General features: G+C 53.4%; 2 protein-coding genes and 1 long non-coding RNA gene across 3 annotated transcripts in view; 2 read left to right on the top strand and 1 right to left on the bottom strand.

Moving 5' to 3' along the window:
- The first annotated feature begins 251 nt into the window (after positions 1–251).
- Positions 252–13,098, top strand: LRPAP1 (LDL receptor related protein associated protein 1). Its single transcript, XM_084797299.1, has 8 exons — positions 252–513; positions 3,910–4,054; positions 7,095–7,216; positions 8,086–8,206; positions 8,642–8,800; positions 10,459–10,541; positions 11,676–11,852; positions 12,690–13,098. The coding sequence occupies exons 1-8, from the start codon at positions 301–303 to the stop codon at positions 12,750–12,752; spliced, it is 1,083 nt and encodes a 360-aa protein (XP_084653425.1). The 5' UTR covers positions 252–300; the 3' UTR covers positions 12,753–13,098.
- A 5,554-nt stretch (positions 13,099–18,652) lies between these two features.
- The window catches only part of DOK7 (docking protein 7), a 34,930-nt gene continuing 29,283 nt past the window's right edge, over positions 18,653–24,299 (bottom strand). Inside the window, exons 8-10 of the mRNA XM_084797300.1 lie at positions 23,522–23,564; positions 19,911–20,063; positions 18,653–19,583 (exon numbers count right to left, since the gene is read on the bottom strand). Coding sequence (XP_084653426.1) covers positions 19,453–19,583; positions 19,911–20,063; positions 23,522–23,564 — 327 coding nt within the window. The 3' untranslated portion in view covers positions 18,653–19,452. The remainder of the gene's footprint in view (positions 19,584–19,910; positions 20,064–23,521; positions 23,565–24,299) is intronic.
- Positions 19,506–23,196, top strand: LOC311606200. Its single transcript, XR_014782259.1, has 2 exons — positions 19,506–19,599; positions 22,907–23,196. It is a non-coding gene; the product is annotated as an uncharacterized lncRNA (long non-coding RNA).

Raw genomic sequence — 24,299 nt, forward strand, 5'->3', positions numbered from 1 at the left:
GATGAGATGGAGTAGCCCCAGTTTGGCCGAAGGGCCCGGTTTTCCCAGCTTCCCTTCCTTAGTGGAGCCCAGGAGGCCGGCTGGTGGGCTCTGAAGACCGCAGCCCTAGGCCGAGAGAACGAAAATGCATAGGAACCACAGCTCTCTGCAGGAGGTGGGCGGGACCTGGAGGCAGGCGGAGTCAGACGAAGAGGGAGGCGTGGTCTGGAGGCGGATCTGCGTGGAGGGCGGGGCTGAAAATGGGCGGTCTTACAGGACTCAGGCCTGTCAGTCCGTGTGCGTCTGGCTCTGCAGAGGAAGATGGCGCCTCGGAGAGAGAGGCTATCTACGCTGCCCCGGCTCCAGCTGCTGTTGCTGTTGTTGTTGCCTCTGTTGCTTGTGCTCCAGCCCATCGCTGGCCATGGCGGCAAGTACTCGCGGGAGAAGAACGAGCCCGAGATGGTCCCCAAGCGTGAGCCCGGGGAGGAGTTCCGCATGGAGAAGCTGAACCAGCTATGGGAGAAGGCCCGGAGGGTGAGCGGGGCCGGGAAGATGCTCGGGGCTAGGGGGTGAGGAGCTGCTTGTGAGCGAAGGAGAGCAGGCCCCTGATCTAGAGGCTGGCGTAGCCGCTAGACCAGAGGCGGCCTACCCTTTGTACTGCCTCCCTTAAGTGTCAGGTGGGCCACCCTGACCTTACTTGCAATAAGGAAGATTCAAAAGCCCAAAAGGTACTTGGTGCTGGTGGTATGAGGCCGGCGCCTGGGGGCCCCAGAGAATGAGTGATACCCTTCCTAGCTGTGCACACCTGCTCTCTCTGTCCAGAAAGCCAATTTTCCAAAGAGCCAGTTATTCAGATGGAGGTAGTAAGAGGTCTGGCTTGCAAGCCGTTTCTTTTATCTGTATTTACCCCTATGGAAAGAAGAAAAGCAGGTAACCTGAGATGAGGCTGTGCAGGTAGGAACAGCAGAAGTCTCAGTTGCTAATGGAGCTGGCTAATTTGGGTGAAGCAGTTCTCAAGAGGGTTGGGATCCCTTAGTGTAGGGAGACACTACTCAAGACCTGGGGAATGCTAAAGTCAGATTTAGCAGATATCTTAATCTCTGTTTTGGAATGGAGAGAGCAAGAGCCTGAGGGCTGGTCTGGGACTTGGGTGATTGTAGGCCAGTACTTGGGCTTTTGTTGAGGTATTTATAAATACCTAAACAAAATACCTCAGGGCCAAAGTCTCTTCCTCTCTAGCTTGAAGGAGGTAGTTAGTTGCCCTTTAGCCCTCCAACTTGAACATTCCTGCGTTTGGGAGGAGAGTAAATAATTTGCAAACTAAGCGTGAGTTTTAAAAGAAAACAACAGTGGGGAAACTTTGTCCCTGGAGGATCAGGATGGAGAGGTATTTGGGAGGCTGGCTTCTGGGGAAGGGGCGTGGTGCACCTCACAGATAGTCCCACAGGCCCTTCCTGAACTACTACGGGACCCAGCTAGTGTCTTTGAGGTGCTGCTGCAAGGAGGGGGCAGTGAGCAGTGTCTAGCCTGCAAAGGTTTGGGACAGCTCTGTGGCCTGGAAAAGCAGTTCAGCTTTTCTAGAGAAAAGGGGCCAGGAGCACAGCTGGGAGTGGCTGTGGAAGAGCATCACAGAGCTGTGGGGGCCAGCTAGAGTTAAAGAGCATCTGTCTCCAGGCCCCCACTGCAACGAGTGCGCTCACCCGGCGTTATCTATGGGATGTGGTCACGAAGACTGTCTTGGGGGAAATGCAGTCTGGTTCCCTTAGATCCCGGGATCCCTTTTTCTGAGACACTGGCCCCAAGTCCTCCACCTGCATTTCCAGGTGACTTTCCCAGACCTACTGTGGCAGGTCACCTGTCTTTACTCTGCACCTGTGTGGTCCCTGGGTTCCTCCTCTGCCATATGCACTGATCCATTGCAGCACCAGATTCTATTTCTCCTGATTCTCCACACTCCCCGTGCCACCGCTGGGGTGGCCACTCTCCTCATCCTGTCTATGCCTTGGGTTGTGTGCCCTTCCAGCCCTCTAGCCCTGAAGTTCTGCAGAGGGGATGCGTGCTCACTCTTCCTGCTGAACGAAGGGGGACATTCTTCTGGGCGGCTTCTCTTATTGGACATCTTGTGTCTACTCCCCACTTACAAAGAGCCTTGAGGACACTGGCTGAGTTTTGCGTTTTCCTTCTAGACTTGGAGGCTTCCAGCTGTGTCCTACCTGCTAAGTCACCTCTGCCTAGGGGAAGAGCAGCAAGCTCTTTGTTGTTGTTATTGTTGTTGTTGTTGTTTGTTTGTTTGTTTGTTTTTTGAGGCAGGTTTTCTCTATGTAGCCTTGCCTGTCCTGGACTTACTTTGTAACCAGGCTGGCCTCGAACTCACAGAGATCCACCTGCCTCTGCCTCCTGAGTGCTGGGATTAAAGGCGTGCGCCACGCCAGGCAAGCACCAGGCTCTTATCTTTCATGTAAACATGTAAACATTTGGAATGGCCTTCTGCTCCTTCAGGATGATAAAGTTGTCAGTGCTGTGGAGTCCCACTCCTAAAGCTTTGCTCTAGGTAGATACAGTGCTCACCTAGGCCCCTCCTGGGTCCATGACCTTCCTTCACCACTCAGGGATGTTTTATCCTTTAAACAGTCTGTGTTTCTTTGTTTTCCAAATACAAAACTGCATTGTAGTGAGCGGAACATAGTTTATCATGTATGAAGCCAAAGAAAAAGCACGGCAGAGCTGTTTGCCATTTCCAACGCACCTTTAGGAGAACTGAGGTTTGTCTTGAGGTGCCAGGGAGTGGAGTTGGGTGTGAAAGAGCTCTGCAGAGGCATGGAACCCACCGCCACCTTGTGAGATTGGGCAATTTGAGACTTGGGGTGCGCGGGGGGGGGGGTCATTGCTTCATGTCAGTCTAACCCTTCACGACCCGAGCCTGGCATTACCCAGTTCCTGTTTCACAGGCAGCTTAGGATGAGCTGTGAGCCATTCATTGGGGGGACGAAGGCACATCTGTCCTGACTCAGTGCTGCAACATGCCTAGTGTATTGCAAGATGCAAGGCTCTTGGGCAGTGCGGGGAGCAGAGGACTGTCTTTGGAGTTGGGGTTAGGGGAACCTCTTCATGTTACCATACAATCCCAGAGGCCCAGTTTTCATCTTCTTAGAGGAAATGTATTCAGATGACGGGAGCTGATTTCTCAGGTCCTTTTTCTTTTCTTTTCTTTTTTTTTTTTTTTTTGAGACAGGATCTCTCTGTAGTAGTAGGCCTAGTTTGCACAAGTCGGTCCTAGTACCTCAACAACAACAACAACAAAATTAAGATATTTTTTATTGGGAATTTTTCTGTAAATTCAGTCTTCTACTCTATGGTAGTTCTTTTTTCTTCTCTTACTTATTGTATATATATATATACATATATATATATATATATATATATATATATATATATATATATATATATATATATTCATTTCTTCACCAAGTCCAGGCCTTCACTGGTGTATCCCTTTCCCTGGTACATAGCTCTGAGTGTCAGATTGTTATGGTGTGGTGCCCTGCTGACAGCTGTCGGCTTCTTACTGGATTTGGGGTTATCTAGACTTTGCCCCAGCTGTGTCTCTAGCTGGGCTCTTTTTGGGTTTTCGAGACAGAGTTTCTCTGTGTGGCCTTTGCTTTGCTGGACTCACTTTGTAGACCAGACTGGCCTCGAACTCACAGTGACCCGCCTGCCTCTCCTTCCTGAGCGCCGGGATTAAAGGCGTGCGCCCGTCACGCCCGGCTTCTAGCTGGGCTCTTGACCTAGAGTCTTTGACGTTCTTGTGCCTCTTGTCAGCGACCTCCAGCCTTGTCCTCTCTGATCCCGGCCACCCCTCCCCCAGGTCAGTCTTCTTGCCCTTGGCCTGTCACACAGTGGCTTATCACCTGTTGCTCCTTTCCTGGACAGCTTCATCTGTCTCCCGTGAAGTTGGCTGAGCTCCATTCTGACCTGAAAATACAAGAGAGGGACGAGCTCAACTGGAAGAAACTGAAGGTGGAAGGCTTAGATGAGGATGGGGAGAAAGAAGCCAAGCTGGTCCACAACCTCAACAGTATGTACGGTACCTTCCCATTCTCGTGCGGGTGCAGCCCCCAGGCCTCAGCCCCCAGCCCCCAGTCCCGAGGCCAAGTTGAGGGTCAGGGACGGGTAAATTGGGACATCAGCCTGTGCAGCCTGCGAGGTGGCTCATCCTAGGACAGATGCCCTGGGTCACAGTCAAAAGTCCCTGGGCTGCTTTTATGGATGATGAGAGGGAGTTGGGGCTGGGGACTTGGTACACTGATATCAAAGGCAACCAAAGACTCTGGAGCCAGGAAGGAAACAAAGGATGCTGTCAGCCAGATGAGGAAGCAGGTCTGACCTCAGAACCGACTGTGCTGGCAAGGCAGGGCTGTGAGCATCTCACTGTGTGCGCCCATTGCTGTATATGTGCATCCTTCGGTCTAGAGGATGCATGTAACTGCTCCACTCAGGTTCTTTTGCCTCCCTCCCAACACCCTCAGTCCACAATCAGTCACTGATAAGAAGAGTCGAGCTCATCGTGTGACATTCAGAACGTAGCCTGTAGACTGGCCACAACCCCTTCTAAATGCTCCGGGCAGTGGGGCTCTTATCTGAGCTCTGCCACCCATTGGCTGGCCAGGGGCACCTTTGCCCCACCTCACCCACCAACCCCACCCCCGCATACCCCTACTCCTTGGCCTAACACACTGCTTTCCACATGACATGGGCATCCCCTGTCTCTCCTGGTAGTCCCAAGCTGAGTGTAGTGCCTCCCTGCCATGAGGTACCACTGACGTACAGGGTGGGTGATGGGAGTTAATGTTGGCAGGCGCAAGCAACTGAACGTGTTGCCAGGGTTCATCCAGGCGGTTTCCTCAGAGCTAGCCCTCGGTGCTAAGGTGTCCACTGTGACAGGAGCTGCCCTTTAGAGTGAGTCCCTTCCTCGGGCCTGATGCTGAATGCGGAGTTGGTCCCCCAGGTGGGGAAGCCAGGACCTGCCAGAAGGAAGTAGGCAACCAGCTCTGTAGAGATGGTGGCATTGGGCTCAGAGAGAGGAACGCAGAAGGCCCGAAGAAGTGAGCTAGTGACCATCATCTTCCCTCAAGCCCGTGTCCTGGGTGAGAAGTAGCTTCTTCAGCTTGGCAAGGTCTGGCCCACGTACAGCGAGGTTTTCTGTTAGGGTGATACTTTCTTTTCATTGGTGCTGGGGGCCTGGCAGCAGACATTGACTCTTATAAGCACTTGGGAGTGCTCTTGCTGCTCGAGATGGGTGCTTACTGACGCTGGCCACCCTCTGTGTGTTGTCCATGTGGGCCCTCCCTTCACTGCTCTGGTCATTGTCAGTGCTGGAGCCACATCTGGGGGACCAAAGTGCAGAGTCCAGACCCAAAACCTGGGGATAGGAAACAGATGCTGCTATTAATCACATGTAGGGTTGGGCCCCCTACCTGCAACCAGCTCTATCCTGGGTCAGGCCAGACCCTTAAGGCCAGGCCTCATGGGCTGTCTCATCTAGACCCTCAGCTCTTGTACAAAGCCCCACATGGACTCAGTGCTCTCGGCAGCAGTCCTGCTTGGTCTGTTCAGGTGCATGCCCACTACCATCCCCAGGGCTATCTCGCTCTCCAGGCTGGGCCCGGGCTACCCAGGTTGGGGGTAACAGTGACAGCTCTTTTCCATGGTGCCAGGCAATGAGCAGGCTTGGGCTGGGCAGCAAAGCTGCAGAGGCAGTGCCAGGCACTGGCTCTCTGAGGCTAAGAGCAAACTGATTTTATTGTCACCCAGGCTGTCCGCAAACTCCAAGACCCAAGCATTCCACCTGCCTAAGCCTCTTGGTTTTGGTTTTTTGAGACAAGGTTTCTCTGTGTAGCCTTGGCTGTCCTGGACTCACTTTGTAAACTAGACTTGCCTCAAACTCACAGAGATACGTCCGCCTCTGCCTCCCGAGGGCTGGGATTAAAGGTGTGCGCCACTATGCCCTACTTGACACTGTCCGCTTTTAAAATCGCTTTGTATGGTCTAAGTTAGATGTAATGGAGTCCACATTAAGTCACAGATACCTCCTGACCCGTCAGTAGAAGTGGCTTTCCATGGTCATCAGGAATGCTATAGACTGCTTGTGACTGTAGAGCAAGGCTGTGTGCTCACAGACTGGACACTAGGAGTGCATGCCTCATAATTCATTCATCATCCCAACTTCTGGAGTGAGGGGAGATTCAAGCTTCCCAGTACCGTAATTCTTAGGCCTGGGAAAGGGAGAGAAATTCCCCAAAGACATGTGCAAACTGGGCAACAGGGACACTTGCAGGGTTGGCTGTGACTGAAAGCAGACCCCGTCAGAAGGAGTGGAAGCTGCCTTAGGAGCCATGTGGTCGCTGATCCAGTAGGGCCAGGAGACCACAGTGCCATGTGGAACTTCCCAGTCCCCAAGAAAATGCTGGGGACCAGTGGCTCACCAGCTCAGATATGACAGGGTAACACAACAGAGAAATTATGTACCCTTTCTAGAAAAGACAAGGTCACAGGTGAGGAACAGATCCCCAGAGGCGAAGGAGAAGTTAGGGGCTAGGAGTGTCTCTGCCCTGAAGAGCAGGGATCAAACAAGCCCTCTAACCAAGCAGGCATTATGGGTGGTTGTACACGGCATACGAGCTACAGGGTAGCCTGGCCATCGGGGGCATGAAAGTTAAGAGGACAAGCACTTTTGAAGTCAGCTGGAAGGCTTGTCCCTGTTATGTGTTGGCGACAAAAGGTGCCAAGACCTCCAGAGTGGAGAGACTGGGCATCTCAGAGGCCAGGTGCCTATTGGCCAGCCTCTGCTAGCCATCACCCTGACACCCAGGACACTGTCCAAAACTCCACACATCGGGCCACACCCCCCCCCCCTGCCTATGAGCTGATTCAGGAGGGCTCAAGCAGGAGGTGTGCACGTTCTCACCAGATCTTGTGTGGCCATTCAGGAGAAGGGTGAAAGGAAGCTAGAGCATTCATTCTAGAACATGAGAAGCAGACTCATCATACGGGCTCCTGTGGCAGCTCCTGCCTATCGGGAGTCCGTGTCCAATAAGCATCATATGCCCTCTCTGTAGTCATCGTGGCCAGGTACGGGCTGGATGGGAGGAAGGACTCCCAGATGGTACACAGCAACGCACTCAATGAAGACACCCAGGACGAGCTGGGGGACCCCAGGCTGGAAAAGCTGTGGCACAAGGTACCGCTCCCCCCCTTCCTCTCCATTGCCCCCCTCCCCCCACCACCACCCGCCTTAAGATGTGGGGCTGTGGGAACTGCGTCTCTGCCATCATCTCACTCCGGCCTCTTCTGCCCTGAAGCCTGGTATGTGAGAACCACATCAGGCCGCCGGCTTCTCCGTGAGACACGCTCATTTCTCCTTCCTGTGAAGTCTGTTGGTTAGGACAGCCCAGCAGGGCTGCTCCTAGCTGTCAGGACTGTGGTATTAGACGTGTGCTTCACAGGCGTCAGTCAGGTCAAGTCAGGTCAGGCCGCTGTGTGGTCCTGCTTCTGTGCTCAGCAGAGGGGCCCTCAGCCGTGTGCAGATGTTGGTGTGGTCTCTTGGTGCTGTGATTGGGAAAGTGGGCAGTACTGGGTCTGGCCCATCTTTGCTTTGGGGGTGCAGACCTAAGCAGAGAGCACAGGTGTCGGGTGGGCAGTGGGATACGACAGTGGTCCAGTGCCACAGGCTCACTTGGTCCAGCTTCCCGGATTACCTGTCTGGGTTACACTGATCTGGACCATGCTGGCCCTGCTGTTCTCGATCCCCACACAGCCAGAGGAGTCAAGCAGACATAGACACCTTCCTCAGGGTCTTGCCTGACCCTTTTCTGCCTCACCCTGTCAAATCTGCGGACATCAAGGAAAAGGGGGCGCTGCTTCTCGGGCACTTCCAATTTGATTTTTTTTTTCTGGTGCACATACCTAGTCGAGGGTCAGAAGGTTTGTAGAGGACAAGAAGAGCCCCAGGCTCTTTGATCTGGATCAAGGGTAGAGCCGAGAGGCACCTGAAGTCCTTGGGGTTCGCTAAGGACAAGGACACAGTCACTCACGGCTGTTTGCTCCTAGGCAAAGACGTCAGGGAAATTCTCCAGTGACGAACTGGACAAGCTGTGGCGGGAGTTTCTACACTACAAAGAGAAGATCCATGAGTACAACGTGCTGCTCGACACACTGAGCAGAGCTGAAGGTACGCCCGTGCTCCCCTGTGCTGGGCACGGTGCTCCACAGTAGCCTAGGGTTCCGGGGAGGGAACGGGGACCCTTTCCTCGCGCTCACAAATGCACGGGTTTTAAACCAGTTGTGTTAACGGCAGTACGGCTGCATGGATGAAATGGTTGCTTCTGGGGTTACTGAGGTGCTCTGACGTAGCAGGCCACCACATCTCTAACCTTCTGACTAGTATAGAACCTGAGAAAGTTGGGGCCGTTGGGGATCGTGGGGGTCCCTGGGACAGGCCTTCGGGTACAGATACTGAGACATCCACACTTAGATGCTTGTTTGAGAAAGCCCATCCATCAGCTAGCACTGAAGGCTGCAGAGGCACGACTGGTGGATAGACTGAGGGCCATCTTGGCCACCGGGACCCGGGTCATTCTCAGACATTCTGCATCTTGTTCTGCAGAAGGTTATGAGAACCTGCTTGTTCCCTCCGACATGAGCCACATCCAGAGCGACACCCTGACCAGCAAGCACAGCGAGCTGAAGGACAGGCTGCGTAGCATCAACCAGGGCCTAGACCGCCTGAGGAAGGTCAGCCACCTGGGCTACGGCTCCACCACTGGTAAGCCCTGCGCCCTGTGTGCAGTTTAGGGCCGCTGACACCCAGTGGTGGGATCTTCTGCTTCTGTTTAAGACAGGCAGACTGCCAGACAGACAGGTGCTTAGGTGACAGGTGGTGGCATGGACCCAGGAGTGCCTAGGAGACTTGTCACACTCAGTCCTTGACTGTGTTAAAGAGTGGCCTGTCCTGGACCTCACTTCCTGGGTCTGTCTGGGCCAGGAACTGGGGAGATGTCTTGGTGATTAGGAGCACTGACCTCTGCCAGAGGACCCGGGTTTTGTCCCCAGCATCCACATGGCAGCCCACAACCATCTGGATAGTCCCAGGTAATCCAATGCCCTCTAATGGCCTCCATGGGCACTATAAGCCTGTGATACATAGACATTTGTGCAGGCAAAACATTCATACACATAAAATTTAAAAAATTTTTATTTTATTTATTTATTTATTTTTGGTTTTTCAAGACATGGTCTCTCTGTATAGCCTTAGCTGTCCTGGACTTGCTTTATAGACCAGGCTGCCCTTGAACTCTCAGAGATTCACCTGCCTCTGCATCCCAAGTGTTGGGATTAAAGGTGTGCACCATCACCGCCCAATTAATGGTTAATTTTTTTTTTTTTTCAGTGTTCTGGGAGCTAGAGAGATGGTTCAGTGGTTAAAAGCACTGACTGCTTTTTCAAAGGTGCTGAGTTCAATTTCCACCACCCACATGGTGGCTCACAACCATCTGCAATAGGATCTAATACCCTCTTCTGGTGTGCATGAAGACAGCATACTTACAGTCATAAAACTTTTTTTTTTTTAATGTTCTGGGCTAGCCCTCAGCCCTGTCACCAAAGTCGAAGTGGTAGCAGAGTGGCCCTCGAGTTGGCGGCCTCGTCCAGGCTGTCTCTTCAGTTTGGGTACTCTCATACAGGACTGTCCCCACATCCTCTTGCCAGCCTTGCCATTGATCTCAGGCTGGCCGGTGACCCTGGTATCAAGCAAGGTGGTAGCTCCCACTGCAGCAGATCTTCTGCTGTGGCTCAAGGGTGGCCAAAGGCCAGAGAGCCTTGTTGGGTGGCTCTTTGTTTAGCCCAGAGGTGGGTTGACATCAGGGAATCATGGGAGCTAAAAGGTGAATAGCCAAACCTCAGACTCTACTTTGGTGACCCTCCCCAATGCTCAGCTGGGTCTTTTTTTTTTTTCCTTTTTGTTTTTCAAGACATGGTTTCTCTGTGTAGCCTTGGCTGTCGTGGACTCGCATTGTAGAACCAGGCTGGCCTCGAACTCACAAGGATCCACCTGCCTCTGCCTCCCGAGTGCTGGGATTAAAGGTGTGCGCCACCACCACCCGGCCCCAGCTGGGTCTTCGTGGCCCTGTCACATCCCTACTCTCACTCACACCCACCTCAGAGACAGCCAGGAGAAGCATGCTGATGGCCATGGCTAGGTACAGCAGGCAATTCTGGGTCCAGGGGATGTGGCCCCTTCACTGCAGGGGTGAGGTTACAATCAGGCTGCATCTAAGCTGGTTCTGTGAGCACAGACCAGGCACTTAGTGCTCCCGAGATGCAATACACACTATCCCTCGGGCTAGCAGGCCATGTGGGCCCCCAGCACCAGGGCGTATCCTGCCATGCTACCTCCCTAGACCGACAGCCTTTGCTCTCCTGCAGAATTTGAAGAGCCCCGAGTGATAGATCTGTGGGACCTGGCACAGTCTGCCAACTTCACAGAGAAGGAACTGGAGTCATTCCGGGTAAGGAACCGGCGTGGGGGGTGGGGTCACCTTCTATTGTGGTCTCCAATGGGATCGGGTTCTCTATTCTTTTTTTCTCACACCACAATGCATTTGTGTTTTTGTCCTGAGTCTTTTCTTTCCTGCCCCTGGCATCTGCAGCCCTTGGCAGCCAAATGGTTGGCAGCCAGGTAGACACACGTGCCAACAGGCTCAGTGCCTCCTGTGTGAGCATCTGGCTGTTGGGAGGTCTGCCCAGCCCTGTGCTGTGAGGCGCTGAGAGGGAGATGTGTGGCCCTGTCTGGGGTGTGTGGGGGGAGCAGAGCTGCAGGGGGCTGATGGGTAGACTGTCCTCTGAGTAGGATAGTTGGGAGTTACTTGCTGCATAGGGTAGGATGCGACATGCTTGGGACCTGTATGGTTCGAGGTTCCCCTCCCCCCAAGTCCAAGGCTCCCCAGTGTGTCCGTGCCCAAGGAGCTCTGGGGGTGGAGCTTCTAGAGGTTGCCGCTGACCTCCCAGTGAGCACTGGACCCATGGGGTAAAAGGGAACAGGCGGGGGAGGTTTCAGCAGCAGCAGGCAGCCAGTGAGAAAGGTGCAAAGGAGCCCTAGGGAGCAGGCCCAGTGAGATGGGCGTGACCCCCTCCTTATGGAGCTTGAGCTTTTGGGGACCGGGAAAAGACCTTAGATCCCAAGATCCAGGATGCCTTAGTCATGATCTCCTGAAGGCGGAAGATGGGGTGATCACCAGGAATAAGGGTGATGTCCCTGCTGGGGAAGGAGGGAACGAAAAGGAACACCCGAGGTGAAGCTAAGCCCTGGGGGCATCAGCTTGGACATGGGGCCAGGAAGGAGCTGGACACCCCCCCCCCCCAACTAGGCAGGGCTGTTCTTCCCAGAGGTATGGTGTTCAGACGTGGGTGGGAGCAGGGTCAGCATGGGAAAGAAGGTATCCAGGGATGGGAGGGCAAAATTCCCTGCTGCCATCAGGTTCTGATGGACAGCCCCTGCTTCGAGGCTCACAGCAGTAAGCATGTGTGGTTCTCAGAGGTGTGGCCTGGGGGCTGCCGGTGGTGGTCGGGGCCATCACTGGTCGAGAGCCAGGCACCCGGGGGGGCTCCATGTCTGAGGAAACTGAGTTGTTGACGCCTGCTAGGAGGAGCTCAAGCATTTCGAGGCCAAAATCGAGAAGCATAATCACTACCAGAAGCAGCTGGAGATTTCCCACCAGAAGCTGAAGCACGTGGAGAGCTTCGGCGACGCCGAGCACATCAGCCGTAACAAGGAGAAGTACGTGCTGCTGGAGGAGAAGACCAAGGAGCTGGGCTACAAGGTGGGGCGCGTCATCCTTCACCCCCTCTGCCCTTGCACCCAGCCCCGCTCAGCTGGGGCTCAGACACATGACCTCCTGACTCAGGGAAACAAAGGCAGTCTGTGGGAACAGTGAGCGGCCGGGTGGTACAGTAGAACAGCGAGAGCCCGAAGCCCTGGGGCTCAGTGGCCATCACTGTGGTTACCATAGGATTTGGGGGTTTTTGCGGGGATAAAAATCCAAGCACATTATCAACTACCCTTGGCCTCTAAGAGATTTAGAGGCAATATGTGAGGGGCCCCGTGAATCTGGGCAATAAACGGGGGGTGGGGGGTGGGGGCAGGGTTCTGGAGCCACTGGGTTTGCTTGGAGACCTGCCAGCTACTGACTGCAAACCACAGGTCTCATTTGGAGGGGCAGTGCTAGCAGCTGCCACTTTGAGAGAACTAGTAAAAACCACAGATCAAGCCTGCCCCGGATCTGGCAGGCTACTACGGTTCTTTGTGCCCTTGTTAAGGGGTTCGGAAGCAGCGTTCTGTGACCCCCATTTACAGGCATCCACTTTAAGGAAGAAGTCACCACCTTCATGACCCACCACAGAGTCTTAAAAATAATAGGGCAGGCAAATGCCACAGTGCCATTGTCCTTTGCGATGCTCTGCTTCTGGCTGTTTGTTTTGAGTAGTCCTTGTGTGTTTGAGGCTGCAGTGAGCTCTGCCGTTACTTATGACGTGTTCCGGATGGCTATGTAATGGAATATGAGCCAGGGTGCTTAGTTCTGGTGTCCAGCTGTCTCCTGTGATGTCTTGATGGAGGGCTTGCCATGTTGTCCCCCAGTGACAGGTGTCCCCTTACACAGGTGAAGAAGCACCTGCAGGACCTATCCAGCAGGGTCTCCAGAGCTCGGCACAATGAGCTCTGAGGACCAGAAGCCACCAGCAGCAGTCCAGAGGGGCCTCTTGAAGACAACTGGGAGCCGTCAGCGTGTCATGTGCATGCATAGACTTGTGGTGACTGGTGTGGCTGACCACAGTGACAAGGAGGACCTTTTGACACACCAATCTGATCCTGCTGTGGCTGGCAAGGACTTCTTTTCTTTCAAGCAAGTGTGGCTGTCACCACCCTGGTTGAGGGCCTTGGGTACAGCTGCCAGTGAGGTGTGACTGTCCTCCGTGCTGCAGCAGAAGAGTTTACGTTGAAATCACATAAATCTGTCACTGGAAATGCTGTGTACAGAGTCCTTAAATACATGGCAGGATTTCAAGCCAGCCGGTCCTTGCCTGGTATCTCAATGAACGGGTCCACTTGAGCCAGAGGTGGCACTGTGGCCAAGTAAGTTACAGATGAAAGGGGGAAGGGATGGACTAGCCTAGTCTACCCATTTAAAGCATCTCCGTTCCTTCTCCCCACTTCACTCACCTTCTCTCTCCCCTGGGGCCTGACCCCAGATAGTTTTAAATCAAGAGCCCATAGGAGGTAAGATTTCAGGACAAAGACGGCAGAGGTGAAAGCCTGCAGATCTTGCGGGGGGGGGGGGCGGGGGGGGGGAGGCGGCGGCGGAAGGGATGCATTTCTGCCTCTCAAGACCCTGACTGGCTTCCATGTCTAGACTCAGTACCTGATCCCTCACACAGAGTTGCCAAAAGGACCTCTGACCCCTGCAGCTGATCCTGGAAGATCAGGCCATTGGGTTTGCTGTTGGATCTCAGCTCAGAAGTTGAAGTCGGCCTAACAGGAGTACACAGTTAACCATGTTTATAAGGATATCAAAGCTGGAAAGATGGTTCAGTGAGTAAAATGCTTGCCCTGCAAGCTTGAAGTCTAGCATTCAGATCTACGGGGCCAGGTAAATGCTTTCGAGGGTGCTGACCTGCCTGTAGTCCCTGTGCTTGAGAGGCAGAGAAAGGACAGCCAGGGTGAGCAAAAGTGGAGCATGATGGGAGAAGATACTTGTGTGCACACACTGACGTGTATAGGCATATACAAGTGAACACACATAGACACTCATACATGGGCAACACTGCCAGGGCAGCATGCAAGAGGCCTATGGGTTAAGGGCAGCCGCAACAGTGAGGAACAGCAGGCACTGTGGTTCCCTCACCCATGCTGTGTCTGCCACCATCCTGGCCAGCTGGGATGTGTCCCTCCCAGCACTAGTAAAAATATGTGCCCAGGGCCCTCAGCAGTGTCTGAGGCTCAGATAAGTGCTTATAGCTAGGGTCTTGGCTCTGCCTTTCTGGTTCAGCCCAAGGCCTATGCCTGGGGACCTACAAAGGGCCCCTGTGCCACGCACAGCCCGGGAGACTGGGATGACACTGGGCCCCAGACACCAGATTCAGAGTTAACTGCAGGGGGCAATGCCTGGCTATTAGATGCAAGAGAAGCAGATGAGCTTTTACTGGAGTTTGTCTCTGTCTCTAGAGCCAAAGGCTGGGGCTGCATTCTCCTGCTTAGAAATGGGCGTGTTGGAGTAAAAGATGTTCGTAACAGCACACAGCCCGGTGACCCATCTCGGTGTGAGATAGATCCCACAGCTGAGTCAGAGAGCAGGCATGGCCAGTGCAGGAGCTGCCTGCCCCTTGGAGCTGACCTCTATGTATGGAATCAAGAGGCCACTCTGAACGTGTAGGCTCAGACTCTACAAACTGCTCCCTAGGTGACTATAACATCACATGGCAAGGGGACCTCAAGCCACAAACCTAGATGAGGTTCTGGCTAGTAGTGCTCTGCTACCTAGCAAAAAGTGAGTGAAAGTCCTCCGGCTGGCAGGTTATCTGCTCAAGCCTGGTGACCTTAGTTCAGTCCCCAGGGACCATATAGTGAAGGAAGTGAACAGGTTCATGCGAGTTGTCCTCCGACCACATGTGTACTATGGCAGTGTGATCACACAACAAGTAAAATATCTTTTAAGGCCTTCTTTCTTGGAAAATGGCCTGTGTCCTAATTTTCCAAACCAAAGGTAAGGTCCCACGAGCCCAGGGTTTCACAGTTGAAAACACAAGCCAGCCAACCAGGCCTGAGAGCAAGAGCTCATAGGAGTGATGGAAGAAAGGAGCCAGCACGTAGGTGGGTAGATGGAATTGATGCTGGATGCCCTCTTATGACACAGGCACAGGGAGCATCTGAGTGGCACCTTAGATTCAAGAGGGACATCTGGGTTGAGAAAAAGTATCTCCATAGTAAAAGCAGCTAAAGCCACTTGTGGGGGCAGAGGAGATTAAAGTCACCTTGAATCATACACAATGCAAAATGAGTCATAGGCTGAGTGTGCAAATCACACTGATGAGAACTAGAATGCAGGGCTGGAGAGGTGGCTCAGAGGTTAAGAGCACTGACTGCTCTTCCAAATGTCCTGAGTTCAATTCCCAGCAACCACATGGTGGCTCACAGCCATCTATAATGAGATCTGGTGCCCTCTTCTGGCCAAATGCTGTATAAATAAATTAAAAAACAAAAAAAACAAAAAACAAAAAAACACTAGAACATTGTTGGGTGGTGATGGCGCATGCCTTTAATCCCAGCACTCTAAAGCAAAGGCAGGCAGATCTCTGTGAGTTCAAGGCCAGAGAGTTCTCGGACAGCCTACACAGAAAACCTGCCTCAAAAAACAAAACAACAACAACAACAAAAAACATAGAAGACAGCTCAGGAAAATCAAGCCAGACAGTTTACTCAAGAGTTTGTTGGGCTTCATCAGAACTGGAGATCTACTCAGCAAAGCTGCCACTAAGAAAGTCAGCAGAAAATGAAGGGCTGGGCTCTGTTGGTACAGTACCTGCTTGGCACGCAGAGCCCTGCAGTCAGTCCCCAGCTCCTCATGAACTGGGCGTGGGGGGCACATGACTGTAATCTCAGCACTGGGGAAGTGGAGGTGGGAGAACCAGAAGTTCAAGGTTATCCGGGGCACAGGCGACCTTATATCCAAAAGGGCCGTATCTGTAGCACATCAGAATGGTGTCCAACATGTGGAGGTAGTGGGAGAAATGCAGATTCTTTCAGGGAAATGCTACTATATGCCCCTCCCCTGAGATGGCTGAGCACAGAGTCTTCAGGCACGCACTCTGATGCGTAGAAGGTGACGCCTCCTTACATTTGAACACCCCCACCATACAACCTGAGCTGACACTAGCATGTATGCATGTCCTAAGACAAGCACGTCATAGCCAGTTTACTCATAGCTGCCCCAGTTGTAAGCAACCTGACTGAGCAGGAACGTTAGCAGCATAACACACGGTGTGTTTGTGTGCTGGGACAGTATTTAAATGAGAGACTTGCTGACAAGATGTGTGAATCTCAGCACTGTGCTGAGCCACTGCAAACGAATCTCTAGAGACGGGTGCCAACGCATCAGTTACACACCATCTCTTCGGTTGCTGGTACTCCTGAAGATGAAGGCTTAAGTCAAGAAAGAAGGCATGGGATGCAGCCCAGGAGAGGTGTGTGAAGGCTTTGAGATACCAACAGCACCTAACAATAAGCCCTTGACTGGGCTGGTTCAGAAACTTCGAGAAGTGACTCGCTAACAACGAAAAGGGATGATGCAGCCTGTGCTGGGATTCTGAGATGAGATTACAGGAGTCAAGGGGTGTTGACCATGTGTGAATGGTGAGTCGCAGGAAACTGCATTCCAAGGAGAACGGAAGTGTAGCAAGGAAGGAAACGCAGTGACGCCCGGTGTTGCTGCCCTGGATTTCTCAGTCACATTGGGTAGGCACAAGGGCAGGCCTACCCAGGGCTGCATGCAGCAAGCGCAGACTATGCACACGCAGGAGGCACAGAGCATCCTCATGGTCCACATGGAGAATAGTTGTGCAGAAGCTGGACCGGCAGGTGTCCACGAAATGGACATGCTCATATAGTAGCATAAATACAAGAAATCTTAAGACAGTTGAAATCAGAGACTGGACAGGGTTGCTGTCCTAGATCTAGGTGCTGGGCATATGGCTGCGCAGGTGGTGTGCTTGCTTAGCACACACAAAACCCTGGTTTGGTCCCTCGCCGCATAAACTAAGTGTGGTGGTGCAAGCCTGTAATCCTGGTACTTGGGAGACAGAGGCAGGAAAATCAGACGTTCAGGTCATCCTTAGCTGCACAGTGAATTCGAGGCTGGCCTGAGCAAAACAAAAAACAAACCAGGCATCTCTAATGGCAAACATTAGCAAGTATCTGTGATGTCTAAATAAACAGCCTGATGTAAACCAGGCACACCTGTCATCCCAGCACCCAGGGAGGCAGAGGCAGGTGGATCGCTATGAGTTCAAAATCAGCCTGGTCTACAAAGTAAGTCCAGAACAGCCAAGGCTACAAAGAGAAAGTCTGTCTCAAAACAAAACAAAACAAAACAAAACAAAACAAAAAACAGGCAAACAACAGCAAACAAACAACACAAGCAGGGCAGCGGAGGGGCCATTTTGAGGCCATGGGGCTGTTGGGGTGCGTGAGAATCTGCTGCTCCTCTGATCATTAGGAAAATGGAAATAGGCCACCACAAGCACATGCTCTGATGGCAGAAGACACATCTATCCAGTCCCCAGATGCTCAGCTTTTACAACTCATGAAGAATAAAATTCTGACAAACCCTAGGTGTGCACCTGCTCTGCCTGGCAGGAAGTGTACCGCCCACTAGGAGGCAGCATCTGGCAGCAGGACAAGCCACCTGAGACTCCACAGCCATCAGTAATGCCCAACACGCGCAGTGTGTTACCAGCTACACTGAGTCCCAGTGGCAGCATGGCTCCTCACAATGATTGATGGCAGATGGGCAGGGTGGCAGAATGGCTTGTCGGTGTATTGAGAGGAGATGGGCAATGCCTACTTAGAATGCCATTTGTATGGAATTAAAATGTTGGCATATGTGGTGTGTGTATGCATGTGTGTGTTTATATGTGTGTGGGCAATTATGCACGATCACATGTATGTGCATATATGAGGAGGTCTAAAATTAATACTGGGTGTTTTTTCTTAATTGTACTCAACTTGAGGTCTCTGAACCTGGGATTCACCAATTTTTGCAGTATCTAGCTAGCCAGCCAGCTTCCCCTTAAGGAAGCCTCCCAAATGCTGGGGTGATAGGAGGCCTGCCACATCTGCCTGCATTTTTGTGAGTTCTGAGCATCTGAACTCTGTTTTCATGTCTGTTCTGTAAGAGTCCTGGCTGTTCTGAAACATACCAGATCACTCCGACTGGCCTCAGATTCCTGGAAATCGTGTGGTTTCAGCTTGTTTCATCTTCCCACAGGCTGCCATCGCTGACGGGCCCACCACACTCGGTTTCTAAACTTTTAACTCCTCTAAGACAGTCACGTATGAGGAGCTGCATCGGCAGGCATTGGTGTCCTTGAGTTAGCCAGTGGACAACCACAGGTGGTGTGAGCTACCTGCCAACACTAAGGGCCCCGTGAAGGAACAGGCTGCTTCTGACTCTTTCCCCCAGCCCCCCAATTCCCCCTACCTCCCCACAGCCAACCATCGACTACTGGACCCCTAGTGAACTCCTCCTTGGAAGCAGAAAAACAAAAGGGAAAAGAGAAGGACGTGACAGTCAGCAAATGGATCCTGGGAGGAGGCCCTGCCAAAGCTTCTCCCCACAGGGCTGAGGCAGGGCAGGACACCTACCACCCCAGAAACTCAGTCCTGGAAATACCAAATGACAGGGACATCTGTAAATGACAACCTGGCACCACCATACACGCCATCCCCGAATCCCTGGCCCAGTAACAAAATGTTCTTCCTGTCCAGCCCAGTCCAGGGCAGAAATTGCATGTGAAAGTCCTCACAGCTTTGGAAAATAATATGAATTGTTAAAAAAAATATATAACAGTAGAGATTTAAAAGAATTTACCCAACTCGCTGGAGTAAGTCTCAACCAGATGACAAATGGCAACAGTCTTGTCCCCACCATGGCCTTCACACCAACGTACAGGGAGGGCCTGGCTCAGGAGAGACACTGCAGGAGGAGGCTGCGGGGGGGGGGGGGAGTGGGGGGGCTGGGGGAGACACTGGGGAAGGAGGAGGCAGGCAGGAGGACGCTGCAATGTCAGAGCAGCAGAGCCAGTCAGCCGTACAGCAGTTGCCGGTCACGGGTCCCTCTGCAGTACAGAACCAGTGCAGAGTGCTCTGGTAGCACAAGTTGTCATTACGATCACCTCAGCTGGGTTGGGTAGTGCAGCTTGCGTTCCCGGCCTGGAGACTTTCCAGGTTCCACTAGGCACCTGTAGCTGTGCCGTTGTGGCAGGCACCGAAGCTACCAACAGCCGAAGATGGGTCCCTTGGTGGCCCCATGGCCTAGGAGAACTTGTTCAGGCCAAAAGGAGAGTCAATCTTGGGCACCAGTGAGGCAAGAGGCCTTGATGGCAGAGAGGAGGCTGCCAGATGGCTTTCACACATTGGGATGAACTGATATGGTATGGGCCCAGAGCCGTCGACCACTCATTCCAACGCACAAAGACCAACAACAGTTCCCAGTATAGCCAGAGGCCAAGTCACGAAGTACCAGAATGCACAGCCGGGGCAGGGGCCCTAACCCCCAGGACCATTAGCCACAAAAGGGAACGGCCTGCTTGTTTTAAGCCAGACAATCCAGCTGGCCAGGTGCCCAGCCAGCCTCAGGCGGAGCTGCAGCCTCAGGGCCCTTTCTTCCGCAGCTCCAGCTCTAACAACCGTTCCTCCCGAGTCTGCGCATGCTGGACCCCCACACGGTGAGCCGTCTCCGTGGCCGTGATGTCGATCTGTGCATAGCGGGAGGTGCTGGCCCCTGAAAGCAGCCCACAGTGAGTAAACCAGGCAGGAACAGCCCTCGGCACAGGACTAGTCCCCAGCCCAGCTGCCCCTGGCTTGGCCTGGCCTGCAGGTCCCTCTTTCTCTGCGGGTCCCTCAGGTGATAGGGCATCCTCATACATCTGCACTCCCACCTGTCAATAATCCTATCAGGGTCCTGAACGAGTTGCTCTGGGGACAGGAGCTGAGGGTCCTCGGTGTTTGGAAAGGTCACTTGCAGGCTAGCCCGGGTTGATGTGCCTGGAGCTCAGGCCCAAAGCTAAGATCACAACCTCCCCTGTGCGGCCCCCGGGTGGGTACCCACCTCTCACGCTCCCGCTGGCCCCTGGGAACTCCAGACCCATGTAGTGCAGCTGCAGTCTGGAGGTGGGGCTGGTGGGGATGTTCACATACGTGGGCGTCTCACTGCGTGGTCGTTCCGGCCCTGAGCTGTCAGCAGCCGTGGGCCCTGGAGATCCTATGGAGAGAGGGTCTATGAATCCCTGAGATATAGCTGGCAGGTCCCCCAAAGGCCACCCAGCAAAGAGCTTCCCCGGCCTTCATGACCCAGTGCCCTCTTCCCACCTCACCTTGGAGACCTTCCCTAGTTCTCTCATTCCATTCTGACCGGGGCTAGGATCCCAGGACTCGCACACCCCCTTTCTGGTCTAGGCACACACCCCTATGGACCCCACAAGGCCTGTTCTCTGTCCCTTCAAACCTCATCTCATACCCTGCCAGGTACCCTCTTTAGTGCAGTGCCCCCTCTCCTGCCTCTCTAGGGCCAGGACATCCCTGATGCTCTTCTCCATCCCACTGTAGGCTGTTGGTGGAGTAATTCCCAATAGCCTGGGTAATCCGCACCAGGCCCCCTCTGTGGAGCACAGCCAACATCCCCACCTGTGTCCCCAGCGAGGTCGGAACCCCCTTCTTCCAGGATACCTCAGCAGTTTGAATTCTCTTCTAAGAATCCACCCCTCACCCGTGTTCCATATCCGAGCATTTGATGGGGGACTGTTGCAAAGCCCAAGGAGCCGGGGACCCTCCATGCCCAGCTGGTGGGGCTCTTGGTAGACTCGCTGCTAAGTGAACTGTTTGGGTGGGCCCCAGCCCCTTCCCTTCAGGCCCAGGGACCCTGCCCACAAGTTGGCAAAGGCCAGACCTTTCTCTGGAGGTACTCTCATAATTCTGTCCCTATGGAATGGGGACAACCATATAGAATAGGGCACAGAGCACCGTTTCAGTGATAGACAAGGATAGCCATCCCTTCATCTTCTGTCCAGGGGCCAGCAGCCTGGACACAGACAGGCTGGTGAAGTCCCTGTCCCCATAGCACATGCCAAGCCCACAGAATCCAGTTCAGGGCTAGGGCTCAGGTTTGGGGCATTGAGATCCCCACAGGTAAGCTTGTTTCTGCACCCCCATATCCACAAAGATGGGCCGCAGAGACCCTGGCCAGCCAGCCACATTCCTGACACAGCTCCATCTGAAAGTTTAAGTCAAGACTTATCTTCCTCCTCTCACTCCCTGCCTCCACCATGGAAGGTGGCAAGAGAGAGGCAGGCCCCAAGTCCCCAAGTTACACAACCATTAGCCAGGACTGCCAAATGAGACCCCAGGGTTGTGGGGTGCACCCTCTTCTGATTATTCACTGAAGTAAGCAAACGGTTCTGTACCCATCCCCCCAGCCTTGGGGACCCCAGGGCAGACCCTCTACTACACAGTGCATGCCCTTGGAGGCCTTTAAGCTCCTTGTACTGTGCAGGCGACGGACTTAGCTGCTGTACACGGCCAAGTGGGACGTACATTCGCTGGCCTCAGATCGGGGAGCTGGCATTGCTTGCTGATAGAACGTCCTGTCGCAGCTATTGGCAAACAATGGCAGGCTCAGCATTTTCAATCCCCAGAAACTCTCTGACCTGAGGCAAAGGATTTCTGGGAATCTGGTACATTTGTAGCCCAGAGAATCCATCACCTCAGAAGAAAACTTCCCTGAGAAGGCTCAAACAGCAGGGTGGAGGGAAAGCTAGTGCCAGCCTGCACTGCCTGTCCAGGCAGCAAGGAAGCACCCACAGAAGGCCTCGCCAGGACTGGGTGGGCAGGCTGGAGAAGGAGCGTGGCTAAGGGGAGGAGGAGAGGTGATGAGGGTAGGTGAGTCAGGGCTGGGGCCTCACCTTAAGAGTGAGACTGGAGGGGCCAGACCTCAGCATGGAGCCTTTGAAGGCCAAGGAGCGGGAAGCTGGGGTTAGGCTCCATGCCTCAGTGTGCCTGAACAGGCTCCCTGAGTCTGGGCACTTTGTTTATGACTGGATCCATTTTTTTCCAAGATGATCTGGACAGGTAAGTTGAAGAGAAACAGGGAGAAACAAGAGAAAACTAAAGCCTAAACTCAGGGAGATAGATGGAAGGTTCGAACCCCACTGACATCCACAGGCCAGAGGGATGCTGTCCAGACTCCATGAGATGCCTCCTCTCTAGCTAAACTCACTGTCTTCCCAAGGGCACAGGACCAGGAAGGGGTGGGTTCCCAATACCCCATGTCCTTCTTGTTATCTTTATTCAGTTTTAGCTTTGGCCAGCATCATTTGGCCAAGGATATTATTGCCTGACTTTTTCCCTTCCCACAGCTGCAGGCTGACCACCACCTGCCTATAGCCAGGCTCATACCTGTTCCCAGTCTGGTCCAGAGCAAACTCACATGTCCCTCATCAGAGTCACGGTCCTACCTCCCATGTGACCCCAGCCTTGCTCACAGAGGGAGAGGGCCCTGTCCTCAAGTGGTGTCTTCTCCACCTCTACCCCTTTGGTCGAAGGGCAGGGTATCCCCTATATCAAAGTAAATACTTTGTATGTTTTTTTTTCTGGCATCCTTAGTGAGGTGGTATCAGAGGGAGATACCTAAACAGCGAGAGCCACCCCTGCTACTCCATGATGTCTTGCTCACAGAGGGAGAGGGCCCTGTCCTCAAGTGGTGTCTTCTCCATCTCTACCCCTTTGGTCGAAGGGCAGGGTATCCCCTATATCAAAGTAAATACTTTGTATGTTTTTTTTTCTGGCATCCTTAGTGAGGTGGTATCAGAGGGAGATACCTAAACAGCGAGAGCCACCCCTGCTACTCCATGATGTCTGGGAGGACCCTGGACCACAGGCCCCACATGGACCCAGCACCAAGGCTGAGCATCCCAGACAGAAAACCCCAGGAACAGATGGGATCGGGGCTCTCCTGTTGGTCAACGTGTTGGCTCTGCCTGCCTGTGGCCCTCCCACTGCTTTCTACCATATTGCTTCCTTGGTTCTGATTGGACTCTATCTTACCTACAGGGCTTAACCTTCCAAAGGTTCTGAAAAAAGACACCCAGGAATCTGTGGCACGCACTCACGAGGAGACAAGGCCAGAGGTACCCCTGGCCTCCAGCCACTTGGCCCAGAGCCATTCACCCAAGACTAACAGCCTCTCCCAGCCCACCAGTGTCACCCTGGTCAGGGCCAGCGGCCTCCACCCTTCATCTACTGACAGCCAGGCTTCTTCCAAGGACTCTCCCCTCTGTGTTGAGCGCTCTGACATTCCCACCCCTTCCACAGACTTGTCTGGAAGAGCTGGAACCCCTTGATTCATGGTTTCCTTGTACATTCACTATCTGGTCCCCATTTAGGCCTTGGGGCCAACCTCTCAAAGCGGACTCCTAAGCTACAGACCATGTCACAGCTGTCTACTGTCTACTCCTAGACAGATCACCCAGTCATGCCCCAAGAGCCATCAATCTGTCCTTAGATCACTGCCTCACCTTGCTCACCTATTCCAGGCTCCCCAGATGCTACTGTTACTCCACAGCCCACAGCCTTTCCCATCCAACATGAATATTCCCTTAACTCTAAATTCTTCATGCCTGCATTGATTAAGGCAGGGGTGGGGGAGGGGCAAAGCCAGGTGCCTACCTGGATGTGTCACAGCGAGTCCAGGGGGTGAAGTAGCCATGACCTAGACCAAAGACAAGAGGGATCAGTGTGTACATCCCACTCACCCTTTGCCCTGCCCCCTGAGCCCCAAGAAATGACATAGGTCTAAGGATCTGGACCACCTATATCCCGGAGGGCCACAGCTTTATCTTCTGGACCCCATAGCCCTGACCACCCAAGCAATGGTTTGACATGACAGTCCAGGAGACAGCTGAGGCCGGTGGTGTTCAGAGGAAGTTTATAAACAAGGGTCCCCAGGCTTATGGTTCAGCTATGTCCCTGCTGCCCCTCACCTGAGTGGCACCTGACTGCTGAACAACATGGCTACATGGTCCATGGTGACCACAGGGACAGTGTTTACTCTCTGGCCCTGGCAATGCTGCCCCATGCCTTAGATAGTCCTCCTAGGAGCACACTGAGGTAAACAGTCACCCCACCCAGGAATGAGTCCTGGGCCTATGCTTCAGGCAGAGTCTGACTAGGGAGTAGATGGTACATGTGAGAAAACAGCTTAGAGTAGCTGCATGGGCAAATGGGGGAAAATGAAGGCCACACCTGGGCACATTTGCTCCCTCATGCACAGACCTTCCTCACTCTGGTACAGACAGGAATATGGCCCTTGGCAGACCACGCAGATATAATTGCATCATCACCACTTAGAACAGTCCTGTGAAGCCTTGGGCACTTGAGGTGTAAGAGAGCCCCTGGGATGAGGTGGACACCCTAGAGCCAACCACATGCAAGCCTCAGAGGGTGT

This window comes from Acomys minous (genome assembly GCF_964271855.1).
Source record: "Acomys minous genome assembly, chromosome: 10".
NCBI classification, from domain to species: domain Eukaryota; kingdom Metazoa; phylum Chordata; class Mammalia; order Rodentia; family Muridae; genus Acomys; species Acomys minous.